The sequence below is a fragment of the Panthera uncia genome (assembly GCF_023721935.1).
Source record: "Panthera uncia isolate 11264 chromosome C1 unlocalized genomic scaffold, Puncia_PCG_1.0 HiC_scaffold_3, whole genome shotgun sequence".
Lineage (NCBI taxonomy): Eukaryota > Metazoa > Chordata > Mammalia > Carnivora > Felidae > Panthera > Panthera uncia.
Genome location: NW_026057584.1, coordinates 85083893 through 85099777, shown reverse-complemented (window position 1 = coordinate 85099777; position 15885 = coordinate 85083893). Strand labels below are relative to the sequence as shown.

The window sequence follows — 15885 nt, the reverse complement described above, 5'->3', positions numbered from 1 at the left end:
GGAATTTCTGTGGGAATAAGACATTCTGTCTCAGAGATCATTCTGGCAGTTTACTGCTGAATGGTACATTCCAAATAGTTTATTTTTTTAATGGAAAACTTTCTAAAACACTCCCAGCAGTCTTCAAAAGAACACTGAACAACGAAAATGACTTCTGTACCAATCACCCCACCACACTCCAGCACCACAAGGAATGCGTACGTATCACAGGTGCCCGGCAGATGTGGAAACGGCCCGTGTGCCTTTCTCTTGCATGCACTGCTGAATTATGCCCTCTCATGCACTGCGGTTCTGTGGATTGATAGGATATAAGACAGTCCTCACCCTTATTTGAACTGGTAAGCTTCAGATCCTCATGTATTCTATAAAACTGTTAGGGTTTTCAAAATTTTGTTTCCCCTTACTTTTGAGGCTGGAATCACACTGAATGGGTGAGGTCATCAAAAAGCCTGTCAACCGATAACCAAAATGGTGATGATGGGAGTACAAATAAAATCATGAGCATGTGACTAACATTTACGAGGTTGATGGCACGGGGCTCAGTCAGCACACTGTAATAATGATCTCAACTGGCATAGTAAGTCGAAGACGTAGGTACTATTTCGATTACCATTTTACAGATGGGAAAACTGAAGTTCCGGGAGGTTAAGTGATTTGCTCTGGGCTGAGCAGTAGTGCGTGGTATCAGACAAACTGGAATCGCTGCACACCACCCTGCTGACTCCCACTTTTTATTCAGTGTTGCTCCCAATGGAATGATTTGAATAAGTGTGTTTGAGGAAGATAACCAAAACTTGACCCTTTAAACATCAGAGCAATTTATTTGAAATCTTTCTAACATGAATTGTATATAACCCTCATGTAATGAATGGAGTGTATAACATAAATTGTTCTTGCCTGGATGGATCTACACTGATGATCACTCATTATGCTACAGGAAGTTCAGGGATGGCCTCTGAGCCCATTGAGGGGAAGAGATCCTAAGTGGACCTTTTGCTGAACTCCCCTCAACTATGATTTGGGTTTGTTGAATGGCATTCATCCCCATTTTTTAGCAGCCCTGTTCCACGACTCCTTTTGGAGGGATGATGGAGCCTCTAGCTGAGCAAGTTCTCTGATGTTTAGTCATTTCTCCACCCCTTGATCTGTGGCCTTTGCTTCTTACCTCCCAGATTTCTTCGGACAGGACAAAGAGGAAATTAAAAAAAAAAAAAAATGTACATCAACTCTTTGATGTACAATGAAGCCAAACATTGTCTATACTTGAGAACAGGGTTAAATCATCTTATGAAAGGATAGCTTCTGTTGCTGCTGCTGCTGAATTTGGAGGACTTCTTTTGGGTGGGGTTATTGTTATTGCATAAACTAAAGACAGCAGAAATCTAATGGCAGTGATTAGGCATTAACATGAATAATAATTTCATTAAAAATACATTTTGAGTAAGCAAGAGTTTGTTCTTTGTAACTTCAGGCCAACAAAGGAATTGTATATATATGCTGAAACCAAATTCTTTTCTTCACAAGAATAGTAAGAGGAAGATGGTTAGAATATAACACAGCATGAAAGATTTGCATTAGATATAAAGGAGATTTCGTGAAAGTGAGTGGTGTTAAACATTGGAATGATTTATCAAAAGTTTTTTTTTTTTAGTACAGTGATTCTATAAAAATTTTTTTAAATGACATTCAAACGAAACACATTTTTGCATTCATTTTGAAGAGCCAAAATAATTGTTAGCAAATATGGATATGTTTAAATTTGTAAAAGCAAAACTTTTCTTCTTCTACTTCAAGCCTACGTTAATATTCAAGAAGACAGACCCATTTCATTACCTAACGGAGCAAAGGCGGTTGTTTTAGCAATATGTTGAACTAATACTTCATCAAAAATATCTGAGAAACATGACCTCATACGGTGCGAAGATTAAGGTGCTTTCTGGCAACCCCTGCCCCCCAAAAGCAGGACTCTTGACTGCAGAAAACAAAGTTTTCTATGGGGAGCCACGAGGGCTGCCTTCTGTCCTATCAATCCACAAATTCTCAAATTACAGATCTGCTGTTGTTTTGTGACACATCTGCTTTGCAATGTAAAATAGTGTTTTCTTTAATAAGAATTCTTCAAAAAGCCCTTAGGCTCCTCGCCTTTGTTTGCACAGCCTGAGAGTTTTCATTTAAAGTTTTCACACTGTTTTTAAAATTCTCCATTTTTGTTTCTAAAATAGTTACGTGAAGTCCACAGACCTCTGTTTTGGCTTCACATTTTAGCTACATGGAAAAGGTGGAGAGAAACATGGAGAGAAATTCTTAAGGTTTCAATAACTGAGATTACTCCAAATGACCACCTTGTTTTTCTCTTTCCTTTGCTGTCAAAAATGTAGGAGGAGGAAAGCTATTTATATAACCCCTGTCCCCAGAATGCAAATTCTACTATGAAATGAGTAAATTCACAGGTAAAATCTACTATTGTTTATTCTGGCAACTCTGGCAATCCAATACAGTGGAAAATTAGAATAGGTAATGAAATGATTACAGAAGCATATGAAATTCTTCTCTACGGATCATAACAAGATTGATACGATATTCTCTATGGTCCCTAAATGGGACCTGAACCCCAAATACAGCTCCTATTTTTCAATGTAAAGTATACAGCCTTCAATTTGCTTCCAAGTCCAACCTTCAACTCCTAAAGAAATACCATCCATTCATCTCTTCATTAAATTTGGATTTTTTTTTGTGGTCTCCGCTGGAAACACATAAACTTGGTCTTTTAGAACAATTATGGGCAAGTATAATAAAAAAAATGTAAACTTTTTCACAATATAATGGGACTCAGAAGGTAAGCAAGTAATAAATACACACAAATATCAGGACTTGACAGTCTCGAGCATTTATCTCTCTTCACCTTTACTCCACCCTTATGTTACTTGAAGCAGATGATAGCCACTTTGATATTCCCTACTCATGGTCCCTGAGGGAATTCCTTGAGCAGGCCTGATCTTTTTCAAGAATAGGAAATGCCGCTTTGTAATTCACTGTATTTCTACAATACACTCTTCTGTGATTCAATTTGTTGAGAGTAGGGATGATCTCGTTCTATGAAAATCATGAACAGTCCCTCAATACCAAATCTTATAGGGGGCAGCTGGAAGAAGTGTGATGATAGGCTGATGCAGTCAACTCCATCCTAAACATCTAATGTGATGCAGCAGGCACTGCCCTATGTAACACGAGTGTCACGCTATACAATTACTTGTAAGGGAAGAGAGTTTGGATAAATGAGACGTAAATACGAATAGAAAAAAGAAAAAAAAAAAAGGATTCAGAAACACGAAATAATGGTCTAAGCCCACAGCTGTATCTCTGATGTATTCTTTCTATTCTGCTTCTTTAGGCCCATCTTCAATTTTACCATCAGAATTCTTTTTTAAATTTCTCATTCCTCTTCAGTATCCTCCTTTTTAAAACTTCTACCTTTTAAAAGTCGGCTTTCTAAAGTCTTGAGTCCTTTCTTTTATAACATTACCATGACATGGTCCCTTTTATTCGATATTTCTGTCAATTCACTTGTATAAATCATTTGTTCTTCAGTGGTCAGGGTCAAGTATCAGGGACCAGAACCTCGTTTTGGGGGACATGCAATATAGAAATAATGAATTAAAGAAAAAGAATTTGGGTTCTAAAATGGATTAAAAATGATTGATTTCTTGTTCTACCTTTACTATCTGTATGACTGTAGGCATAAAGTTATTTATTTACATTCTCTATGGCTAAGTTACTTCAAACTACAAATGGAAAATAGCTTTTAGAATTTTTGGAAGAATAAAATGCTAAAATACGCATAATAGGCTTAGCCACAATGCAGGGCTAAAATAAGAATCACTAAAGTTAACTGTTATGGTTAGCTCTACCTTCTAAAGATGACATTGCCAGAAAGCAAGTTACCAATTCTTCAGATGTTCTGATTTCATTAGACCAAGACTGACACAAAGGCCTGGCTATGTAAATCTCCTAGTTGTAGGAGGCCTTGCCTGTATGGCAGCTACCTGATTTAGAGAAGGAAAATACTGGCTTCTTCTAGCCAATGTCCAGCTCAGTTGGCTGCAGGATTGCTTCTTTTATTCTTTGCATCGCACATCCGTGGAGTTCTACGTGAGATTTGCCTTCTTGATATATACAGTGAAATTTCCTTAGTTTTCAATCTAATCTATATCCTCTAACACAGAATTGGCTTTCCAGTCATGAGTCTCATGTCATCAAGTCTTGAGATCCTATTTATCTTCTGGCATGGTACAGGATGAATATTTCTACTCCCTCAAAATTCCTATGTTTAAATCCTACCCTGGTCCACAACATGATGGTATTAGGAGGTGAAGCCTTTGGGCATCACGAGGGTGACTCCTTCATTGATGGGATGAGTGCTTTTACAAAAGAGACTCCAGAGAGCTCCCTAGTTCCTTCTTCCATCATGTGAGAACACTGCACAAACACAGAAAACAGACCTTCAACAGACACCAAATCTACCAGGGCCTTAATCTTGGACTTGCCAGGCTCCAGAACTATGTGAAATAAATCCCTGTTTTTCATTAGCTACCCAGTCTATGGTATTCTGGTACAGCAGCCCATACAGGCTAAAGCATGGTATTAATATTGCAAAATTTGTTTTGTTGCCCACTGATCATCTGACAGGCCTGGATGTCTTCAATACCAAAGGGGAAGTGTATACACTCCCACCCTGACAGCAAAGGGAGATCTTGTCCATAAAAAGCCTCCATCAGGAAGATCTAAAAAAGATAGCTCACTGAAATATTCTCTGGTGACCTAAGCTTACAGATGTTAAAACTGCATATGAAGGTTCAGATGTTTACTATCTTCCTTTAGGTGAATACGGCTCGTGTACATCCTAGAGTAAGGCATGATGCTTAACTTCATTTGCTGTTATTTATCATTTCTGCCAAAAGTGGGTTACGCATTTCCCTACATTCTTAAACAGAATTTACTGGCTACCATTTAATCTCTTTTAATAAATCACAGTCATCCTTTTGATGTACAAGCCGTACAATCATGGAGAAATGTCTGCAGGGTTCTTCAATGTGCAGAGTTGCCTGCCCTGCCATAGAATGGCTTCAGGCTGCTACGCTTTTTCACTTCTCATATATTTTTTTAAATAGTTTATCTCTCTCCTCCCTTGTTGTCGAGCTGTCAGTCAGCTGTCACTTTTTACTGCTGTCAGTGAGCCTGCCTTTATCGCACCCCCAATTTGATGCTGCTAATCTGCTGTCAGCTGAGAAATCAGCTAATCAAGACCTCTGAAATTATATTCACAATAAGTGGTGGGCCAAGCATGGGATGGAGATTGTGAGATATGAGTTCCAGTTCTTGCTCTGTCCCTCTCTGGCTGTGTGGCTACCAGGAGACACTTAACTTCTCTGAACCTTGGTGCTTCCATCCATAAGGAGCAGGATCCGTGTGTGTGTGTGTGTGTGTGTGTGAGAGAGAGAGAGAGAGAGAGAGAGAGAGAGAGAGAGAGAGACAGAGAGACAAAGAGAGAGAGAGACAAAGAGGAAAGGAGAGAGATCTCAACCAGACTTGGAGCCTAACTTTCTCTGGCTGTCAGAAAGAACACAGGAAACTTTTTTGTGAGTTAACAGAAGGCAGGATAGGGGTACCACTGACCTTTTAACTGTCAAATTCAAGGATATGTTTTAGTCATCACTTTATTTAACCTTAGTCCTCTGAATTCAATACTGACCATCTCCTTAAAGTCTTCTTCCCTTTGCTCCAGAGGATAATTCTTTCAATGTTGACCTTCTGACTCTTTTTTCTCCTCTCTTCAATCCTGGGCTGTTCTTCTACCAGCCCCTTAAGTGTTAAGAGTGCCAATAGCCAGTCTGAAGTTCAAAGCCAGGGTAATGATGAGAAACCAGCAAGAAGCCTGAGAAGTAGCAACCTGTGTGTCTTAGCAGTCAACTGAAGAATGTGTCATAGTGTATCAAACACTGCTGATATGTCAAGTAAGATGAGCGCTGAGAATTGACCACAGGATTTAGAGAGGCATGGAAGTCATTGGTAACCTCGACAAAAGCAATTTCAGTGGAGTAGCTATAAGAGAGAACAGTAGGAATAAAATTAGAAGTATAAACAACTCCTTCAGGAGGTTTCACTACTAACAGAAAGAAAGAAAACAGGCAGTTTCTGAAGGGAGAAGTGGAATCAAGGAAGGACTTTTTTTTTTTAAGATGTAAAACTAATAACACTTCTCTTATGCTAACAGTAATGATCCAGAAGACAGGAGAACTGATGATGCAGAACAAAGGACACATTGCTAGGATAGTAGTCTTATGTATGCAAGAAGGATGAGCTCTGGCAAAAGTGGGGGCAAAACCCTTACACAGAAGCAACGTCAGTTCGTCTTTATTAACAGGTGTGAATTGAGGCACCTGGGTGGCTCAGTTGGCTAAGCGTCCAACGTCAGCTTTGGTCATGATCTCACAGTTTGTGAGTTCAAGCCCCACATCGGGCTCTGTGCTGACAGCTTGGAGCCTGGAGTCTGTTTCGGATTCTGTGTCTCCCTCTTATTCTGCCCCTCCCTTACTCATGCACTGGCTCTCTCTCTCTCTCTCAAAAATAAATGACCATTAAAAAAACTAAAACAAACACACACACACACACACACACACACACACATACACAACAGGTGCGAAGAAGGAGAATATGAACCCAGGAACACATGGATGGGCAGACGCGGCGGTGGCAGCATACATAAATTCTCTGCCGATTGTTTCTATTTTCTCAGTCATGATCTGAGAATGAAGATAGGATATTTGGAATCAGCAGTTTACAAAGAAAGGAAAATGCATGATTAGTTATCTATAGGATGAGAAATGTGGTCTGTTTGCCAGGCAGCTCACAGGGACCATATGAACTGAGAGTAGACTAATAAGTATGTTCTTGGATGTTCTTCTAATCAAATTAAGGGAAAAGTACAAACAAATTCAGAGTATCTGCAAGACAGCAGGTATGATGACCAAATATGGAGGTTAAGCTCAAGGAAGAAGGAGGAAAATTGGCAGAAGAAAAGCATCTCAAAGTAAGGAACTGGCCCCATCAATGGATGGTAGGGTCTTATGAGGCCCAAAGACTGAGTCAGGATGATAAAGAGAATAATAAATGAATCTCTCTATTTATATTAGACTGCTCCTTTGGCAGAATTTTTCTCTATTTTCATATGTTAATTAAGAGAGGGCAGAGAGGAAGTCAGTCCTTTATATTCAGGTGGCAATAAATGTTCTACGTTACATAACAATGGGAGTGGGTTAATTAATAAGATGAATTAGTCTTTACTAGGGGGGCTATTACATACCAGACACTATGCTAGGCATTTCACATATGCATTATTTCCTTTAGTCACTACACAATGCCTATGAGGTGATGACGTAAATGTAATAATCATAATCGTTAAAGAACCTAGGCTCAGGGTCATTATACTTGCATAGGTTGCAGAGCTAGCAAGGGGCAGTCAAGACCCAAACACAATGTATGTATGTATGTCTACAGTGTTTAAGAGCTTTCCCATCCCCAGATGTTTAACACATATAACGATAGTTTCAAGAGATATTCTTTCTTGCTACTATTTTTCTGGTCTTTGAGAACGAGGCAGTGAGGGGCTAGCAGGGCAATAGGTAAGAGCTGTTGCCAAAAGCCAATCCTTCTGAAGTCCTATGTGACTGATGTGCTCTGAACTATAACTGTTATCAACTTTATAAATCCTCATATTTTTTGCTGAAATATGGCTCTTCCCTTTCTCTGATGAATATCCATTAGAGCATACACTATCATAGCACATTGTATTAATAATTTAATTGTATCTTCCACTTTGTTTTTACTTAAATTTATTTTTGCCATGACCAAAAAATATTTGTATAGGGACAGAGATAAGAGCATTCAAAAGTTTTTTCTTCTTCCATCATCTTGGTTATGTTGCCTTTGGAATTACTAAATATTTTTCAACATCTCAACAAAATAATACTCTTTTAAGACTGCAGGCATTAGAATGATTGTCATTCATGCAAATAATCACTTACTTACACTATATGAGTTTGGGGTGGATAAAGCAAATTACCATTTGAAAATAATTCAAATAACACTCTGGGCTAAGACCTTGCTTATGAATGTTATCTTGGCCACAATATTTCTTAACCTTCTTCCATTTAGCTAGATTTATTTATGGTAATATAGTCCAAATTAATAAACTATTCAATTGCCACAGGTGTATTAAGTATATGATGTTGTAGGAATATATCAGATGCAAATGAATTTTAAAATACATTATTTATTTGGAATTCTATAGTGGTAATAATTAAGATGTAGTATAATTATGTACTCACTTAAAGATGTACATTTTGAGTATATATTATATGAAAAACTTAAAAATGTATCAAAAAATAAGGTTCATATTTTAAAAATGTGGACTAAAACATAAACTGTGTTTTAGCTCATCATAGATCCTAAAGTGTAACAATTATATTTTCCAAAAGTTGAAATTCTCTCATCCCACATATTATATATATAAATATACAAATACAACAACTATATATGCATATACATATTTATACATACACATGTGTAACTGAAAATCGAATTTGATCTTAGTGTCACTTAGCTTGATAGTTGTCAAAACTGCACACAAATGATTAAATGTTTTTGACATATGACCTTTGCTGATAGGAAGTATGAGCAGTAAACATAAAACTGGATCAAAAGTCATAGGGTCTAAACTTTAATCCAATGTGTGACAATAATCAGCAGTGTGAGTGCAAGCCAGTCTCCTGCTTCCCTGGGCCTCTGTTTTCTGAACTCCATAAAGTAAAAATTGGGCAAGGTTGTAGAACTTAAATTTTATGACTCACTAACTTGACTTGGTATTAGGCAGATTCTTCTTCAATGAAATATTAACTAGTAAAGTCCTCAAATAAATCAGCATTCTGAGTGCTGATGAGGACTACTGATCCCACAGCAAAATCTAAATCTAGAATACAGAAAATAATGCTGACCTCCTGCATAATGTGCAGACATTAAATTGTTTCCTGATTTCATTTCAGGGATGGGGAACAAACAGCTGTCCCTGAACTCTTTTTAAGGACATCGTCAGTTACAAACAGCAGCATCCCCAGCTAGGATGAGTCCCACTGAAGAAAACTTTCTGTTCACACGGGAGAAATATTCCTAGTGGTAATAAAAACCGTTTTGCTAGGTTTAATCAGAAGTGAAAAGGAATTTGAGAATGTTCCCTTTGAGCCACATCATCCACTGCTCATTCAGGGTGGGCCTAGCAACAGGGGTAATAAAAAATGTCCTTAGTAACAGAGAAAGAGAAATGGCAATTAAGTGTATTTGCAACCTAATATAGAAGACCTAACTCTTTATTAAGATAATATAAATAATAAAAAAAAATGGAAAAAGGAAAAAAATAGAAGGAAATAGCATGGGAAATGAAAGTAACCCAAGCAGTGCAATTTAACACTGATTTACTTAGAACAGTTTGCTATATACATATAAGCCCATGGGCATAAGCTGAATGCAAAGGCTGAGAAACATGCTTAACAATGAATGACTTCTGCAACAAAACAAATAAAGAAACAAAACAGTAAGTGTTAAAAAGCCAAAGCAGCTTGCTTTGGGACACCAATAAATAACAGAAAAGAAAGGACGAACTCAATATCAGAACTAACCATTCAGTGATAGGTTGGACACATGATTATTTAAAATGTTTGTAAATCACAGCATGGTGAAATAGAATTCGATTCTCCAATTAACCATGCTTACGCTGAAAAGTTAAAATTGGCAAGAACACCACCAATTTCTATACATTTGGTGAATAAAGTATGATACAATATTGAAAACAGAGCCAAACATACTGACCTGCTCACATCAGGAAACCTGATGGGAAAGTAAATAACTTGGCACTTGGGTCTGATGATGCTTTCCAGATCCTTGGGTCTGTGATCAGGAATCAGCTTCATAAATTTTCCAATAGAGGTGAGAAATGACTCCATGTTAAAAACCGAGTTGAATACCACCACATCAGCCACCAGGCTGTAAAGGGAAAGGATAAATGCAAATGATGAACCCACACTCACTCACAGCTATTTTTCATAAGCCTAAGTCCTCTGTGTTAATCAGAGTTTATACTGTCCTTGGGCTTGTAAAGAACTCAGCACTTCCCATAGTATTTACTAAAATGCCTCTAATAGAGAATTAGTTTCATTAGCATTGTATCGTGGTAAGTTTGATTTCTGGCATCAGGAAAGAAAGGCAGGAGAGGAATCAAATAATTTATTGGGATCTTATGAGGCTCCAAACAAAGTTTATTTTTCTGCAATGCCAGGACTTTCTATAACATCAACAGTCAGTACAGCAGGACCTTTTCCTTTGTGGCCCAAATACCCACGTTGGGTTTCTGTGTCAGTGATATACATCGTTTTACACCATACTACACTGAAGAGAACATCTGCCAATCCCTTTCACTACCTTCAAGGAGATGAGTTCAGATAAAGCTACTTCCCACAAGAGCATACCTTCAAACACGTGGTTAAAGTCTATTTCATGTTTAGTCCTTGCTTCAAGAAACCATTAGGTTTTTTAAAGCTCTGGAACTGTACAGGAAGAATTATATGGGATATCTCTACAAACAACTTATTTCACTATTATATTATATTTGGGGTGGCCAAAGAAGAAGGACCACAATACCATGGACCTTCATAAGTAAATGAAATAAATATAATTTTAGCTATTACTTTTGATGGATACATTGTGTTCCTCCCTTTAATATTTTTTAAATAAAAATAATCTAAAATACATTATTATAAGGAAATGTGAAAACAAATTTTAGGTGTCATAACTATGTCAGTAGTGTTCAAAACAGCCCATAACATTTTATTGAAAACCAATGAACACGAATGATAACCATGGGCAAGCTGGATAAAACCTGAATATGGAGTATGTTCCCTTTATGAGTCAAAAAAATGATTTAATAAACAATTGTTTTGATTTAAGCAAAGATTTTTGCCTTAGGCAATGATTTAGGGTCTCGGTGTCATGGGATCTCAGCAAAATGCATACAAACGTTTTAGTGAGAAGCTATATAAGTTCAAACAACAGTTAATTTTATTTCACCCTAAAAATGACAGATCAAGAAAACTAAAAAGTCCGCAAGACGGCAAAACACAAATGAATAAGCAGAGCTTATAGAATAGGAATACCAAAGCAAATCCTTCGTTTACTGAGGACAGCCAAAGTTCCTATTATTAATACACAGCGGAACAAAAAACCTACAAAAGGAATGTTGAACTGCCACCTTTATGCCTCCCCTGCAAAACTGCTTTTCCATACAAGTTTTTTTTTTTTTTTTAGTTGCAACCTAGTGGAAATTTGGGGGTAGGGGTGATAACAGCACGGATAACACAAAAGAATGTCACAGAAGTGCTGACACAACACCAAGCAATAAGGAAGCCAATATAATAATATACCAAAAGTTGAAGGATGTTTTACAGCTAGTCTGTTTTCACCATATGTCACATATTGTAATAGCGACCCACAGGTCATAATATACTGTTACGACATGTGTTCATAAGTCAGAGGGCTAGTGAAACCTCTATTTAAGGTGAGTGCTTATGTCAGTCACCTCTAAAGTCCTTAACTGCCACACGGTCAAGAAAGAAATCCGACAGTGCCAACAAAAGCAGAAGTCAGCAAGAAAACTAAAGAAACATTTGAGGAAGCAAGAGTCATACTTTTCGAAGAGAATCTGAAACAGGACTGCTTCCTGACACTCTTATTTTTCCTCTGGACAACTGTGAACCATTTTTTTCTCATTAAGAGGCCAACCGATGATCGAGTCCCCTTCTTTCTCTCCGAGCTTGTTGATCGGTTTACCCTCTTAAGAAGAGCAATGCTGGAAAATCATGTTGGAACCCTTATAGTCTCATTCCTTTCGACCAAACACAATCTTTTATAAAACAGAGAGATGAGGGGTAGTGAGCTGAAATTTTTTATAGACATCTGCCCTCCTAGGGCATGCAACCTAACTACTTACATTCCTAAAAACCCAGTCTCCGCTAAATTAAATATCCAAGACGGTCTACAGAAATATTCTTTTCATGCATTTTCTCTCTGATATGAGTGGGTGTAACTTCCATTAACTTTAAAGCCACCCATAAAGGGAAAAATAGACTTAATTTTTTTCCCCAGTTATTTCTCAGGGGTAATAAACACACACTATCTGAGGAAAAGAATGATGCTAATTCAAGAAATCAAAAGAATATTACAAATGTTTTCCATATTGATAAGGCACAGAATGATTTTATTTTTGTTTTTAAAACATATTTCCCTTCTCTGTTTCAAGATAAAATAAAGTATTTTAATTTTATTATGAAATTTCAACACGGTTGCTTTTTTTATGAGACATTTGACGTGAAGCAGTTCCACTCTATTTTGATAGCACTGCCACTTCACAATTGAAGCAGCTTGTAAAAATGATTGCAGGAAAACATTTACGAAATGCTCGAAACACGGAAATATTACCATAGAGTTGTTTTTCTATGTCAACTAAACTATGGAATATGCTGTAGGAGTTGGGAGTCTGTTTAAACACATCATGAATCCCAATTGCTAAGAACTATTAAAAAAGGTAGGATGTACCCTATCACTGCCAAATTGATTCTATTTGATTGTTGCAGTTATGTGAATAGGATACACCAGCAAAGCCATTTCAGACTTGTTATTAACTTCTTTCATTAACTAAGCTTCAAGAGATACACTTTGTGGAAGTAACAACAGAGAAGGACCATCACCTTTGAAATGTCATGGTATTTTAAGGCTGTGCGATTTCAGAAGACTCAATGAGGGGAAAAAAAAAAAAAACCAACCACCTAAAGATTCATTTCCCATAGTTTTCTCTTACAAACAGTTAAAAAAAAAAAAAAAAAAAAACCTTGGTCTATTATTTATTCCTCTATAAATTTCTATTTTGATTTCAGCTGGATATATTGAAAGTGGTTGGTAAATGAGAATGGATGAGAATTGACTAACTGCTCTTTTCTAAAAGTACCCCTTCTACAATACAGGATGGAACCAAGGGGTAAAGATGGCGCCTTGTGGACACTTTGATTCTATTTTGAATGTTGTAGAAAATAGATAACTAGTTCAACATACATCATTAGATTGTTACATATGTGTATTTTATAAGAGGGTTAGCTGTGTGTGTATATATATATACGTATACGTATACATATATATATACAGCAAAGGCACAAGCAATTACTACTACCATGGAAGGTATGTTTACACTTATGCACCTATTCCAAGATGTTTTCTAAATAAGTGTACAGTAGGTCTTCAGATTTAAAAGCGAAATCTTTTAGCAAAGAACTAAATATAATGATACAATCTATACCTACCATGAGAGAATTTGGTTGTATCCATACTGAAAATCCCTCTCCTGACATTTCTTGACAGGATATACCAATTGGTTCTCATGGAAGTACAGAATCTTTTTCAACTTCCCAAGGTCAGGCCGAAGGGCAGTCAGTTCAGTCAGGTTCAGCACTGAGCTTGCAAAGAGGATCCTAGGAAACAAGGAGATTAAAGTTTACTGTCCCAAGTATGTGTGAAGTGGTCATCCTTCACCTTCCTCCCCCTTTCCCTCTTCCTACCCCCCTAAAAACATATCCCCTATAGGGACACATCAATAGTTAAGCCTTAATACCATGTAGCAGCATTCTAAGTTTTGATCTCTTAAAAAGCAGCTGCTAAGAACTATAAAAGCCCTGAATCTCATTGGTCTTCTCAGCTCAGTTACTGAGAGATGCAAAAAAAAAAAAAAAAAAAAAAAAGCCGGATGGATTTTATTGAAAAAGGCAAGAAAAGCTCTATCTGAAGGACAAATGGAACAAAGATAAGGCTGACTGGGGAATACTTTGCTTGCCAGTTTCATTACACTTTACTTCTTTATGCAACCAACTACTGAAATTCAATATACGAGCAGGAATGGCACATGTTCATGTTATGACATAAACCCTTTTGATTTATGCAACAGACTTATTGAGTGTGGTCTTTTTCTCTTGGCATGTTTTCTCACTGTCCCTATCTGCCACCTCTCCCTTTTTCTCAACTGTTGGGCAATTATTTGTGGTTTTCTTATTTTTATTTTATTTTATTTTTTATTTTCCATTACTGGACTGCTAATGGCACCAGATGTATAATCCAGCAACGTATGATCTATAAAACTCCTTATATAAAAAATAAATATAAAAAAGAAGAAGAAAGCTGATTCCTTATCTTTGGGAAAAAAAGGAACTGAAAGCTTACCTATTATGTTTATAAATGAAACAGTGTCCATTTACTTATTCATTCCACAAACGTTTACTAAATGCCTAATGTGGGCCAGAGTCTAACCGGGAAGAAGAGAGAAGATGAACCAAGACAGCCCATCAGGATAAACGCTACCTGCACTTGTGACATAAACAAAGAATTAACAGAAAGAAACCCGAAAGGAGTAATATCGCTCTAGGACAACCTCGAAACGTTTCCCTAACGAGGTGCCTACCACATATGGACACAAAAGAGGAACAAATTACAGTCCCTGAACAGCTGAGGACACTTAGATGGCACAATTTTGATAGAATGCCACCTTTACAACATAATGTAGCATCACTTGACCCTTACAGCTTTAGTTCCATTCTACATAATGAGGTTCAACAAGGTTAAGAGTTTTGCATTTACTGGTAGAAAGTGGCACTGGTAGATTGACGCTGGTACAAAGTGGCAAAGCAGAGACTCCTGGTCTTCGAAAGCCTGAAGCACCTTTCATTATGCCACGGATATGAACTGGCTGTGGACCACTTAAACACTGCAAATGATTCTTTGTGTACTTAATAAATACAAAATATCATACTTGTTATTACCATGATTACAACCACTATAAATTTTCCCTTGCAGAGAAGTCAAATGGCTAACTTCAGGTGTTTATATGATTTTCACACAGGAAGAATGATGACATGATAAGTGCATATATCATAAGTAGGAATTCAGGTGTCTTCTTCATGGACTAAAAAAGGCACATAAAGACCAAAAGGCCGTGATCTCTCTCTAAAGCCACATGGCTGTATTAATATCATGGTTTAATGCTTTAAAGTAAAAAAACCTTATAAAGGAGATGTATTTATATTTTTAACTGTCTATTTGTATTCAACTAAAGCACACAGAAAAATGGTGATCAAAAAAATGTCTTATTTTGTCCAAAAATATTCCCACCACCACCACCACCACCACCAAGTATAAGCCTCTCTAAAACTTAAATGGAAAATTCTGAAATATGAAGATACTTGCTCATCTACAAATCCGATCCTTAGTAGAGAGAACAATAAAATATTAATCTCAATCAATCAATATTTTCCTTAAAATAAAATGGACGGTGACTTGTGGGTCTAATTATTGAGTAACACCCCCTCCTCTACCTCCATACAGTACTACTGCAAGCAATGACTCATTCTTAATCATAAGACCTGAGCAAGCTCAATGTTTTTCACACAGAAGGCCGAAAATTCATTACATGCAGCCCCCACATGACTAACTAACTGCAAAAAAACAAAAAAAAATGGTACCTTAATGGAGAAATTTGGTAGACATCAATTTACCCAGGTGATCAAACTTAATATAAATAGTAACAGGACACGTGATGTGTATTTCCCAGTATGATACACTGACAAAGACACAAATCACCAATGTAGTTCTCCTGCCACAAGTGCCCGATCTGAACTTGGTCATGAGGAAACAATATTTGCAGACAAATATTCTGCAAAATAACTGGGCTCAATCTCCAAAAATGTC

General features: G+C 37.1%; 1 protein-coding gene across 8 annotated transcripts in view; it reads right to left on the bottom strand.

The window, feature by feature from the left end:
• The window catches only part of GTDC1 (glycosyltransferase like domain containing 1), a 391227-nt gene that overhangs the window by 185844 nt on the left and 189498 nt on the right, over window positions 1–15885 (bottom strand). For all 8 annotated transcript variants that reach the window (XM_049615666.1, XM_049615668.1, XM_049615670.1 and 5 more), the window contains 2 exons: window positions 13455–13622; window positions 9919–10092 (listed from right to left, as the gene is read on the bottom strand). In XM_049615666.1, the coding sequence (XP_049471623.1) occupies window positions 9919–10092; window positions 13455–13622 (342 nt within the window). The remainder of the gene's footprint in view (window positions 1–9918; window positions 10093–13454; window positions 13623–15885) is intronic.